The sequence below is a fragment of the Tachysurus vachellii genome, chromosome 24 (genome assembly GCF_030014155.1).
Source record: "Tachysurus vachellii isolate PV-2020 chromosome 24, HZAU_Pvac_v1, whole genome shotgun sequence".
Lineage (NCBI taxonomy): Eukaryota > Metazoa > Chordata > Actinopteri > Siluriformes > Bagridae > Tachysurus > Tachysurus vachellii.
In genome coordinates this window covers 15166208-15177628 of record NC_083483.1, presented here as the reverse complement: position 1 = coordinate 15177628, position 11421 = coordinate 15166208, and the positions used below count along the sequence as shown (strand labels likewise).

Sequence of the window (11421 nt, the reverse complement as noted above, 5' to 3'; positions counted from 1 at the left end):
ATTTATTTATTTATTTGGAGTGTAAAAATTGGACTTATTTCAAACTTTGCCCCCTCAAAATATAAAATAAAATAAAAACAACATTGAGTAAATAAATAAAACATTAATTAATATAAAAATATTAAATAAAAAATAAAATAAATAAATAAAAATTAAAAAGTAAAAAAATAAATATTAAATAAAAATAAATGAAATACAAATAAATAAAAATAAAAAATAATTATAAAATACAAATAAATAAAATATAAAATAAATAAAAATAGAAATAAAATTTAATATAAAATAACAATAAATAAAATAAATAAAATAAATAAATCTCAACCAGTCGTTAAATCTCCCCCAAGGCGTTCTGTCCTCGCGCTCTATAACCGTCCCAAATACCTTCCTGCTCCCTACACATGCGCACTACGTCCTTCAGGCCAACACCACCCTGTCTAGTGCACTTGTCTGTACACTGGAGCCGTTCTGAATTCAGAACGCGCACCGCGGCAACGCGTCCAGTAGCCAATCGAGTTCGAAGACGTGCTTGCACCCGCCTCCTCAGTTTGCTCCGATTGGCTAGTTTCGAGGCAAACGCGGAAGCTGGAGCCAATAGAAACACGCGCTCGGGTGCCGCGGCGCGACCGCGCTGTCTTCTTCTTCCTCTCCCGTTAACTCGGCTTTTCTCGCCTTACAGCTCCGCGCGCTTCCCCGGGCCCAGCGTTCTCTCACCCTCTATCTGTACGGATTTACACAGAAACGACAGGACAGTGATGTCGGAGTACAGCGCGGTGCCGCCGCCTCCCGGAGCAGCAGCAGCACTGGGACCCGGCGGGGTGAAGAAGGACGCGTTCGCGGACGCGGTGCAGCGCGCGCGGCAGGTGAGAGAGAGAGAGAGAGAGAGCGCGAGCGGCCTGGAAAATACACAGAAAGGCGTTAGCTAGTAGCTGGAACGTTGACGCCGTGTCACGTTTAGATCGAGTGCGTTATTTTTAATGAACGTGTATTTAAACGGATCCTCTGTAGTTGCGTGATCGCGTGCAGGAAGGTATTGTTTTGCCTCGCGTGCGCGTGCGGTCCACAGGCCTGGCCTTCTCAGTGAGACCGGCGTGTGTGTGTGTGTGTGTGTGTGTGTGTGTGTGTGTGTGTGTGTGTGTGTGTGTGTGTGTGTGTTGCCTGTCCACCGTCTCCTCGGACGCACTTTTCTCTCAGCCTGAAACGCGCCGGTCACTAAAGAAGCGCCCGCGCTGATATAAAGTTTCCTCCCATTGTCCGCGAGCGATGCTAAGCTAACGTAGCTATGCTAAGCTAGCTTAGCATAGCATACGCTCGAGCGCGTTGCCTTGATTAGCCTCCTGAGCTAAACTCATAAACTGACTGAACTACACTGTGGTGTTAATTTGTGTGTTACATCGAGGCAGAAAATAAATAAATAAATAAATAAATAACCCCAGTGAGTCAGGATTATCTGAGTATTAAATCTAACATATAATCAGTTCCACCAACAAACTCTCACTTTACTGAAGTTAAACTGTGATACAGTTTAAAGTGTAGTTTATTTACCTGTTAGTTTTAGTCCCAATGTGTCGCTCCTCAGTCTCACTATAAACACATCTGAGGTGTAAAACCCAGTGATATTAAACCTATTGTTCAGAAGTCAAACTAAATCACTGCTTCACATTTACCTTAAAGTCATATGGTTTAAATATAATATCATTTTACTGACGTTGCTTTCACGCAGCAGTCCCACAAACAAGACGAATATTATATGACTAAGTGACATTTCTGACCCGATACACGTCGATGTTCAGTTTTTTTACACGTCAGGGCGCTGTAGTACACGCCATGGAGCTGTAGTATACGCTGTAGTACACGTCAGAGTGCTGTAGTACACGCTGTAGTACACGTCAGAGCGCTGTAGTACACGTCAGGGCGCTGTAGTACACGCTGTAGTACACGTCAGGGCGCTGTAGTACACGTCAGGGCGCTGTAGTACACGTCAGGGCGCTGTAGTACACGTCAGGGCGCTGTAGTACACGTCAGGGCGCTGTAGTACACGCTGTAGTACACGTCAGGGCGCTGTAGTACACGCTGTAGTACACGTCAGGGCGCTGTAGTACACGCTGTAGTACACGTCAGGGCGCTGTAGTACACGCTGTAGTACACGTCAGGGCGCTGTAGTACACGCTGTAGTACACGTCAGGGCGCTGTAGTACACGCTGTAGTACACGTCAGGGCGCTGTAGTACACGCTGTAGTACACGTCAGGGCGCTGTAGTACACGCTGTAGTACACGTCAGGGCGCTGTAGTACACGCTGTAGTACACGTCAGGGCGCTGTAGTACACGCTGTAGTACACGTCAGGGCGCTGTAGTACACGTCAGGGCGCTGTAGTACACGCTGTAGTACACGTCAGGGCGCTGTAGTACACGCTGTAGTACACGTCAGGGCGCTGTAGTACACGCTGTAGTACACGTCAGGGCGCTGTAGTACACGTCAGGGCGCTGTAGTACACGTCAGGGCGCTGTAGTACACGCTGTAGTACACGTCAGGGCGCTGTAGTACACGCTGTAGTACACGTCAGGGCGCTGTAATACACGCTGTAGTACACGTCAGGGTGCTGTAGTACACGCTGTAGTACACGTCATGGAGCTGTAGTACGCGTCAGAGCGCTGTAGTACACGCCATGGAGCTGTAGTACATGCTGTAGTACACGCTGTAGTACGCGTCAGAGCGCTGTAGTACACGCTGTAGTACGCGTCAGAGCGCTGTAGTACACGCTGTAGTACACGCTGTAGTACGCGTCAGAGCGCTGTAGTACACGCTGTAGTACACGCTGTAGTACGCGTCAGAGCTCTGTAGTACACGCTGTAGTACGCGTCAGAGCGCTGTAGTACACGCTGTAGTACGCGTCAGAGCTCTGTAGTACACGCTGTAGTACACGCCAGAGTGTCACAGTACAGGGGATTTTCTTTACAACCTGGTGTGATGTTCAGCTTGGTTTTGTTGTCGCACATTGAAAATGAAAACGATGGTTTGCTGGCATCTGATTGGTGGAGGTGTGCCGTATGAATTACACCGAATTTGTGGGTAGCAACCGACACAGTTGTGGAAATGCGAGGAATGTAAACAAACTGATGGTTTTAAGGGTAGAGTAGAGCGACCATCATCTCACACGTCATCGTGACGGAGCTCAGAGAGACGCTTCATGGATAAGAAATGGATTAATTACAGTGTCGGTGTGTGTCTAGCTAATTAGCACACAGACGCAGTGTAAGAGTCCAGGCTGTTTCATTCAGGATCTTCTGATGAAACCGCTAGACTTTAATCATCAGTGAACTATTTATTAGAGACGGAAAAACATCGTCTGTTAAACGGGTTTTAGCGCTCTGTTGGTTTTCTGTGCAAAAGGATGAACGATTTGATAAGACAACAGTGTGAACTCTAGGACTTCACGAATAAATGATACGATATTCGAAGTGGTTGAAATGGTTTAATAGACTACGCTGTTGCCGTCTTTTTCTTTTGTCGTTTCTCCTGATCTCCCGTGAGCCTCTGTGTGTGTCCGTAGCACTGAACCGTCATTACGCAGATCTTTTAGGATCCCTGGACGATTCAGACGTTTATCATCAGATCTTGTAAAACTCTTGTAATGAAGTCCTGTAATGTACCGACTGAACACCGCGGTGAACACGGACCCTGTGGTGTCTTTAAAACCTGGTGGTGCGGCGTTACTTTCTGTGCGGTTTCTCAATACGACGACTTTTTAATAACCCTCAACACATGAGGTGACTTTGTTTGTGTAATTATTAAATACCTGAAGAAACGAACCTTAACATTGTGATAATTCACTAATAAATACATCTTTAGGAATTTATTTGCTGTGAAATCTGCCTGTGGTGTTAAACGTGTCAGCAAAAGCATCCTGTCACGGTTCAGGTTTCAGACGTGTAAATTAAACGTGACACAAGGTGTCGGTCAGTGAAGAAAGTAAACGTTAATTCTGTTAGCGACGATGAATCGACCGGCGTCTCGGTCCTTTGTGTTCGTCAGCCTTCTAAACTGTTTAACTTCCTTCTACTTTCTACACATCGGTGTGAACACGTGTGTGTGTGTGTGTGTGTGTGTGTGTGTGTGTGTGTGTGTGTCTTCTCTAGATTGCAGCTAAGATCGGTGGAGACGTTGCAAGCGGCCCTGTGAGCAATAATGGTGGTACAGAGGGGTATCCTTTCTCAGCACAGAAACGATCGCTGGAGGATGGAGGTACAAACACACACACACACACACACATGCGCGCGCACACACTCTTAGAGACTTTACTGTACAGTGTTTGACGAAGTGTTTTCTCCTCAGATCAGCCGGACAGTAAACGGATGGCTCCTCAGTGTGATCGCGACAACGCTACAGCACTGTGTGAGTGTTTGTTTATGTACACACAAGTTTACAAAAACTAAATTGTGTTGTGTGACACTGAGTAGGTGTGTGTATGTGTGTGTGTGAGAGAGAGAGAGATGTATATGTAGACTTAACGGTGTGTGTTTGTGTGAATCCACAGCTATCAGTGCTCAGCTGGCTGCGCTCTCTCAGCAGAGGTAAGACCACCGAATTGCTCCTAACACCTTTTCACCCAGACACACACACACACACACACACACACACACACACTTTGTGACTGAAGCGCTTTGTACTGAATGTAGTTCTCGTTTTCATTTTTCTTCTCCTCCTCCTCCTCCTCCAGCGGACGGCCGTCTGCTCTAACGGAGGAGTACAGGGTTCCTGACGGCATGGTGGGCCTCAGTGAGTGTACACGCACACGCGCACACACACACACACACACACACACACACACACTCACATACACACCCAGAGAGAGACAGACAGAGACAGACGCACGCACACGCGCTTGCATGCTTGTGATCAGTGATGTGATGTGATTAGCTCTGCTCTGTCTCTCTGCTCAGTCATTGGTCGAGGAGGAGAGCAGATCAATAAGATCCAGCAGGAGTCGGGGTGTAAGGTTCAGATCGCACCTGGTGAGTCCAGAAGTGCCGGGTTAATTATCGTTCACGATGTACACTTTGTCGTGTGTGTGTGTGTAGATGTGTGTAGATGTGTGAACAAGTCTAACGTTCCTGAGTGTGTTTTGTTCAGACAGCGGCGGTTTACCCGACCGAAGTGTCTCTCTCACTGGGCCTCATGACGCCATACAGTAAGTGTAACGCTCTATATACACACACACACACACACACACACACACACACACAGCTTAGTGTCTCGGACCTCTAGTTCAGCTGAATTGTCTAGCAAGAGACATGTCGGTTGTGTTGCTTCAGCTTCTCCCCATCTCTCTCTCTCTCTCTCTCTCTCTCTCTCTCTCCCTCTCTCCCTCTCTCTCTCTCTCTCTCCCCCTCCAGGAAGGCCAAGATGCTGTTAGATGACATTGTGTCGCGGGGGAGGGGCACACCACCCACCTCCTTTCATGAGGCCAACGGTAGCAGCCACATGCAGGAGATGATCATCCCGGCGGGAAAAGCTGGCCTTGTCATTGGCAAAGGAGGAGAGACCATCAAGCAGCTCCAGGTGGGACGAGTTGGTGTGGTTACACCTGTGTACTTTACTGCTAATTTTTGTTGTTGATTATATTCATATGTGTGTGTGTTTGTGTGTTTTTGTAGGAGCGAGCTGGAGTGAAGATGATTTTGATACAGGATCCATCTCAGGGACCAAACATTGACAAACCCCTTCGTATCATTGGAGACCCCTACAAAGTGCAGGTGTGTGTCTGTTTGTGTGTGTCTGTTTGTGTGTGTCTGTTTGTGTGTGTCTGTTTGTGTGTGTCTGTTTGTGTGTGTCTGTTTGTGTGTGTCTGTTTGTGTGTGTCTGTTTGTGTGTGTCTGTATGTGTGGGTGGGTCTGTGTGTGTGTGTGTGGGGGTCTGTGTGTGTGTGTGTGTGGGGGTCTGTGTGTGTGTGTGTGGGGGTCTCTGTGTGTGTGTGTGTGTGTGGGGGTCTGTGTGTGTGTGTGTGGGGGTCTGTGTGTGTGTGTGTGGGTCTGTGTGTGTGTGTGGGGGGGGGGGGGTCTGTGTGTGTGTGGGGGGGGGTCTGTGTGTGTGTGTGTGGGTCTGTGTGTGTGTGTGGGTCTGTGTGTGTGTGTGTGTGTGGGTCTGTGTGTGTGTGTGTGGGTCTGTGTGTGTGTGTGTGGGTCTGTGTGTGTGTGTGGGGGTCTGTGTGGGGGTCTGTGTGTGTGTGTGGGGGTCTGTGTGTGTGTGTGGGGGTCTGTGTGTGTGTGTGGGGGTCTGTCTGTGTGTGTGTGTGGGGGTCTGTCTGTGTGTGTGTGGGGGTCTGTGTGTGTGTGTGTGTGTGGGGGTCTGTGTGTGTGTGGGGGTCTGTGTGTGTGTGGGGGTCTGTGTGTGTGTGTGGGGGTCTGTGTGTGTGTGTGGGGGTCTGTGTGTGTGTGGGGGGGTGTCTGTCTGTCTGTGTCTCTGTCTGTCTCTCTGTCTGTCTTTCTGTGTGCAAAATTCAGATGACCCCATTTCTGTCACTTACACTCACTCTCTCTCTGTCTCTCTCTCTCTCTCTCTCTCTCTCTCTCTCTCTCTCTCTCTCTCTCTCTCTCTCTCCCTCCCTTTCTCTTCCTCTCCCAGCAAGCAAGGGAGATGGTGCAGGATATCCTACGTGAGAGGGATCAGTTTGGAGACAGGACTGAATACGGCTCCCGCATGAGTGGAGGAATAGAGGTGAGTGTGTGTGTGTGTGTGTGTGTGTGTGTGTGTGTGTGTGTGTGAGAAATACACATGATGCTTAGATTTATTAAAGAATTGTTACTTAAGTGTTTGGGAAAAGAAACACTGGGGGGAGAAACAAGTAAAATCCTCAGTCATGTGAATTCCATGACAATGTGTGTGTCCTTGCTTCATCACCACTCCAGTGTGCTAATAATAACCGCGCTGTGTGATTGGTCAGGTTCCTGTGCCGCGTCACTCTGTGGGCGTGGTGATCGGGCGAAACGGAGAGATGATCAAAAAGATACAGAATGATGCAGGAGTCAGGATACAGTTCAAACCAGGTGAAGCTTCTCTCCTCTCTTCCTTTTGTCCTAGGGCTTCGTCATAGCACTGTATATGACTGTGTGTGTGTGTGTGTGTGTGTGTGTGTAGATGACGGGAGTGGACCCGATAAGGTCGCCCACATCATGGGGCCTCCTGACCGCTGTGAGCACGCAGCCGGCATCATCAACGAGCTCCTACAGAGCATCCGTGTCCGAGAGGAAGGAGGAGGAGGAGGGGTGAGGAGACTGAGATCCTTCTGTTTGTTTTAGTGCTTCAGACCTTTTATAAGTCATTATTTATGTAACGTTAAATAAAAATAACAGCTTTAACGAGTGTGACTTCAAACTAATAATGAATGCAAAAGGCTTTTATATCAGTTCTAATAATGGTGTCGTTTTTAGGTACATTTTAAAAAAAAAAACTTTATCATGATTGTTTATGTACAATTGTGTGTCTCTCTCTCTCTCTCTCTCTCTCTCTCTCTCTGTGTCTTTCTGTCTGTCTCTCTCTCTCTCTCAGGGACCTCCTGGTCCTCCTGGCACAGGTATGCCTCCAGGTGGGCGTGGTAGGGGGCGTGGCCCAGGTAACTGGGGTCCCCCAGGCGGTGAGATGACCTTCTCTATCCCCGCCCACAAATGTGGCCTGGTGATTGGTCGAGGAGGCGAGAACGTGAAGTCGATCAATCAGCAGACGGGCGCGTTTGTGGAGATCTCGCGCCAGCCGCCACCCAACGGAGACCCCAACTTCAAACTGTTCACCATCCGGGGGAACCCGCAGCAGATCGATCACGCCAAGCAGCTTATTGAAGACAAGATCGAGGTAGAAGTTGAAGCCAGCAGAACCTGGTCTTGTATCTTTTGTGTTTTTAAAAACTCTAGTGATAAACTCTGTTGTCGTTTCTCTCCATCTCTTTGTAGGGTCCTCTGTGTCCCGTAGGTCCCGGTCCCGGTGGTCCTGGTCCAGCCGGCCCCATGGGTCCTTACAACCCAAATCCATATCAGCCTGGACCTCCAGGAGCCCCACCACAGTTAGTAGACCTGCTTAGAGCTTTACTGACTTTATCTGTTCCTGTGTTGTATATCAAGTCAGACAGAGTTGACTAATGTGTGTGTGTGTGTGTGTGTGTGTGTGTAGTGGAGGTCCTCCAGGTGCCCATCAGTACCCCCCTCAGGGTTGGGGAAATGCCTACCAGCAGTGGCAACCGCCTGCACCTCATGACCCCAGTAAGCTTCACTTCATCTCTCACCTCTATCTGAACTTTACAGACCCTTCAGTTCTGCCTGTCATTTCTCATTCACTCTCTCATTCATCTTCTACCGCTTATCCGAACTACCTCGGGTCACGGGGAGCCTGTGCCTATCTCGGGTGTCATCGGGCATCAAGGCAGGATACACCCTGGACGGAGTGCCAACCCATCACAGGGCACACACACACACACTCTCTTTCACTCACGCACTCACACACTAGGGACAATTTTCCAGAGATGCCAATCAACCTACCATGCATGTCTTTGGACCGGGGGAGGAAACCGGAGTACCCAGAGGAAACCCCCGAGGCACGGGGAGAACATGCAAACTCCACACACACACACATACAAGGCGGAGGTGGGAATCGAACCCCCAACCCTGGAGGTGTGAGGTGAACGTGCTAACCACTAAGCCACCGTGACCCCCCGCCTGTCATTTCTTTAGAGAGAAAAATAAAACCGTAGCAGATTTTTTCCCTAATCTATGTACGGTATCTTGGCTCCTTTTACTGCTGTGGGGCAGTTTAGAGTTTGTCCCATTAGTGTCGCTGTAGTCACATCGTTTCTGAACTTTTATAACGAGGTTGTGTGTGTGTGTGTGTGTGTGTGTGTGTGTGTGTGTGTGTGTGTTAGGTAAAGCCGCAGCGGATCACAGCGCTGCCTGGGCAGCGTATTATGCGCAGTATTACCCGCAGCCAGGCGGAGGAGCGATGCCCGGACAGACACCCAGCGCACAGCCCGCCGCCCCCACCCCCGCCGACCAGAACCAAGCAGCTCAGAACACGGGGCAGCCCGACTACACCAAGGCCTGGGAGGAGTACTACAAGAAAATGGGTGAGAGTAAGGAAAAATACTTTATACTCCTATAGCATAGAAAAATGGCTGAAACGTTTGTCATCGTAATGACGCTGAGATTTTTAGCATAATCGTGCTGCAGGTTTTTATTTATTATTTTTTAAATGATAAATAAAACGTATGAATAGATGTAAGCGGAGAGTGTTTGTGTGTGTGTGTAGCTCAAGCAGGCGGTGGAGCTGCTCCAGCAGCAGGTGGAGCTCCAGCAGCGACAGGAGCAGCAGGACAGACTGACTACAGTGCCGCTTGGGCCGAGTACTACAGACAACAAGCAGCGTATTACGGCCAAAACCCACAGAACCCCGGGCAGCCTGCCGCTACGCAGCAGGGCCAACAGGTACACACACACGCACACACACGCGTGCGCACACACACACGCACACACACGCACACACACGCGTGCGCACATACACATGCACACACACGCGCACACATACACATGCACATACACGCACACACACGTGTGTGCACACATACACGCACACACACGCGCACACACACATACGCGCGCACACACATTAACACACGCATACACACAAACACACACCCCTCAGTGCAGAGAAATGTGAGGCTTTGGTAACTCGTTTGTTTTAAAAGCTGTGTGTTGCTAAATAAATAAACCCTAACAGTGTAGCTGTAACTCTTGACTCTTATTAACCACAGTGTTATTAGCTTCATTATTAGGTTTAAATGTTAATTATCTTTGTGTTTCAGGCGCAGTAAACCTGGCCACTCCCACTTCCTCCCCAGTGACGTCTGCCCCTTTTGCTTTTCCCTCCTCTCTTCGTCTTCGTTGTCGCTCGCAGATCGTCGCTTGTCCTCCTGCAACCGACGACCGGACACGAACGAACACCCCGTAAATGATTAGTTTCTCTCTCACTCTGTTTTTGTGTCATTTCTCTTCTTACAGAAATGGACTAAAACCAAGCAAGTAGCTGCCTTTTTTTTTTTTTTTTTTTTAAACCCCCTCTTCATCGCTTATCCTCTTCCTCCTCTAAATGTGCTTAAACATCCGTCACCAGGGAAACGAAAGGGAACGCTTCTGAATCATTGTCGCCTCCCTAAATGGACTCGCACTTCACTGTTCTTCTTTTCTCTCTTCATTAAGATGTTATTACTGCATCTGAAACTGTACAAAAATTTTGGTTTGTTTTTAGATTTTTAACTTTGTTTTAAAAATGGAAATTGGTTAAAGGTTGGAACATTCCCAGTATTTTTTTTTTTTCTTTCATTCAGAGCTTTTTTAAGTGTTTTTTTTTTTTTTTTTTTTTTCCTTCTTTTTTTTAATCTCGTGTGTGTTCATCTGACACACATCTACTCCTCCCCTCCCCTGTCTTCCTACCAGGTTCATGAAGCTCTGATATTATTATTATTATTATTATTATTATTATTATTATTATTATATAGGTTATATATAATTTTTTTTTTTTTTACTGCTTGTTTTTAAAACCTTCACAATAAAAAAAAAAAAGGAAAAACTTAAACGCAGACCGTTTTTGTCTTCGTTCACTTTGCTACTGAGTCAGCAGGGTGTACAGAACATTTGTTTATAACGTGGAATCGACTCATAAATGTGATCCAGCGTTTCACTCGAGACTGTAACCGATTTCTTTTCTGTAAAACGTTTCAATAAAATCCGAAAGTCATGAGCGATGTGCAGTGCCGTTTTTGTCCAGCAGGAGGAGACGCGGCGCTGCTGAGTAGAAACTTTGATGTCTCGCATAAAAAAATACAAGTCCAGTGCATCAACAAGCAGTCTGTCTCTCTGTGTCTGTCTCTCTGTGTCTGTCTCTCTGTGTCTGTCTCTCTGTGTCTGTCTCTCTGTGTCTGTCTCTCTGTGTCTGTCTCTCTGTGTATGTGTCTGTGTGTGCGTCTCTGCATGCGTCTCTCTGTGCATGTGTGTGCGTCTCTGTCTGTGCGTGTGTGTGCGTCTCTGTGCGTGCGTCTCTCTGTGTGCGTCTCTCTGTCTGTGCATGTGTGTGCGTCTCTGTGCGTGCGTCTCTGTGCGTGCGTCTCTCTGTCTGTGTGCGTCTCTCTGTCTGTGCGCGTCTCTGTCTGTGCGCGTCTCTGTCTGTGCGCGTCTCTGTCTGTGCGCGTCTCTCTGTCTGTGTGCGCGTCTCTGTCTGTGCGCGTCTCTGTCTGTGCGCGTCTCTCTGTCTGTGCGCGTCTCTGTCTGTGCGTGTGTGTGCGTGCGTCTCTCTGTGTGTGCGTCTCTGTCTGTGCGTGTGTGTGCGTCTCTCTGTCTGTGCGTGTCTGTGTGTGCGTCTCTCTGTCTGTGCGTGTGTGGACCCTTGT

General features: G+C 48.2%; 1 protein-coding gene across 3 annotated transcripts; it reads left to right on the top strand.

The window, feature by feature from the left end:
* The first annotated feature begins 621 nt into the window (after window positions 1-621).
* On the top strand, window positions 622-10775 carry khsrp (KH-type splicing regulatory protein). 3 transcript variants are annotated; one of them, XM_060860504.1, is made up of 18 exons: window positions 622-860; window positions 4136-4241; window positions 4332-4391; window positions 4534-4570; window positions 4717-4775; window positions 4940-5011; window positions 5130-5187; window positions 5393-5558; window positions 5654-5752; window positions 6621-6713; window positions 6940-7042; window positions 7134-7261; window positions 7545-7844; window positions 7943-8052; window positions 8160-8248; window positions 8905-9105; window positions 9288-9463; window positions 9841-10775. In XM_060860504.1, exons 1-18 carry the CDS (start codon window positions 753-755, stop codon window positions 9847-9849), a joined length of 1974 nt encoding a protein of 657 aa, XP_060716487.1. In that variant the 5' UTR covers window positions 622-752; the 3' UTR covers window positions 9850-10775. The 3 variants fall into 3 exon arrangements, with proteins under 3 accessions (XP_060716487.1, XP_060716485.1, XP_060716488.1); XM_060860502.1 differs by having other exon boundaries at window positions 8905-9111; XM_060860505.1 differs by lacking the exon at window positions 4940-5011 and having other exon boundaries at window positions 8905-9111.
* The last annotated feature ends 646 nt before the right edge of the window (window positions 10776-11421 follow it).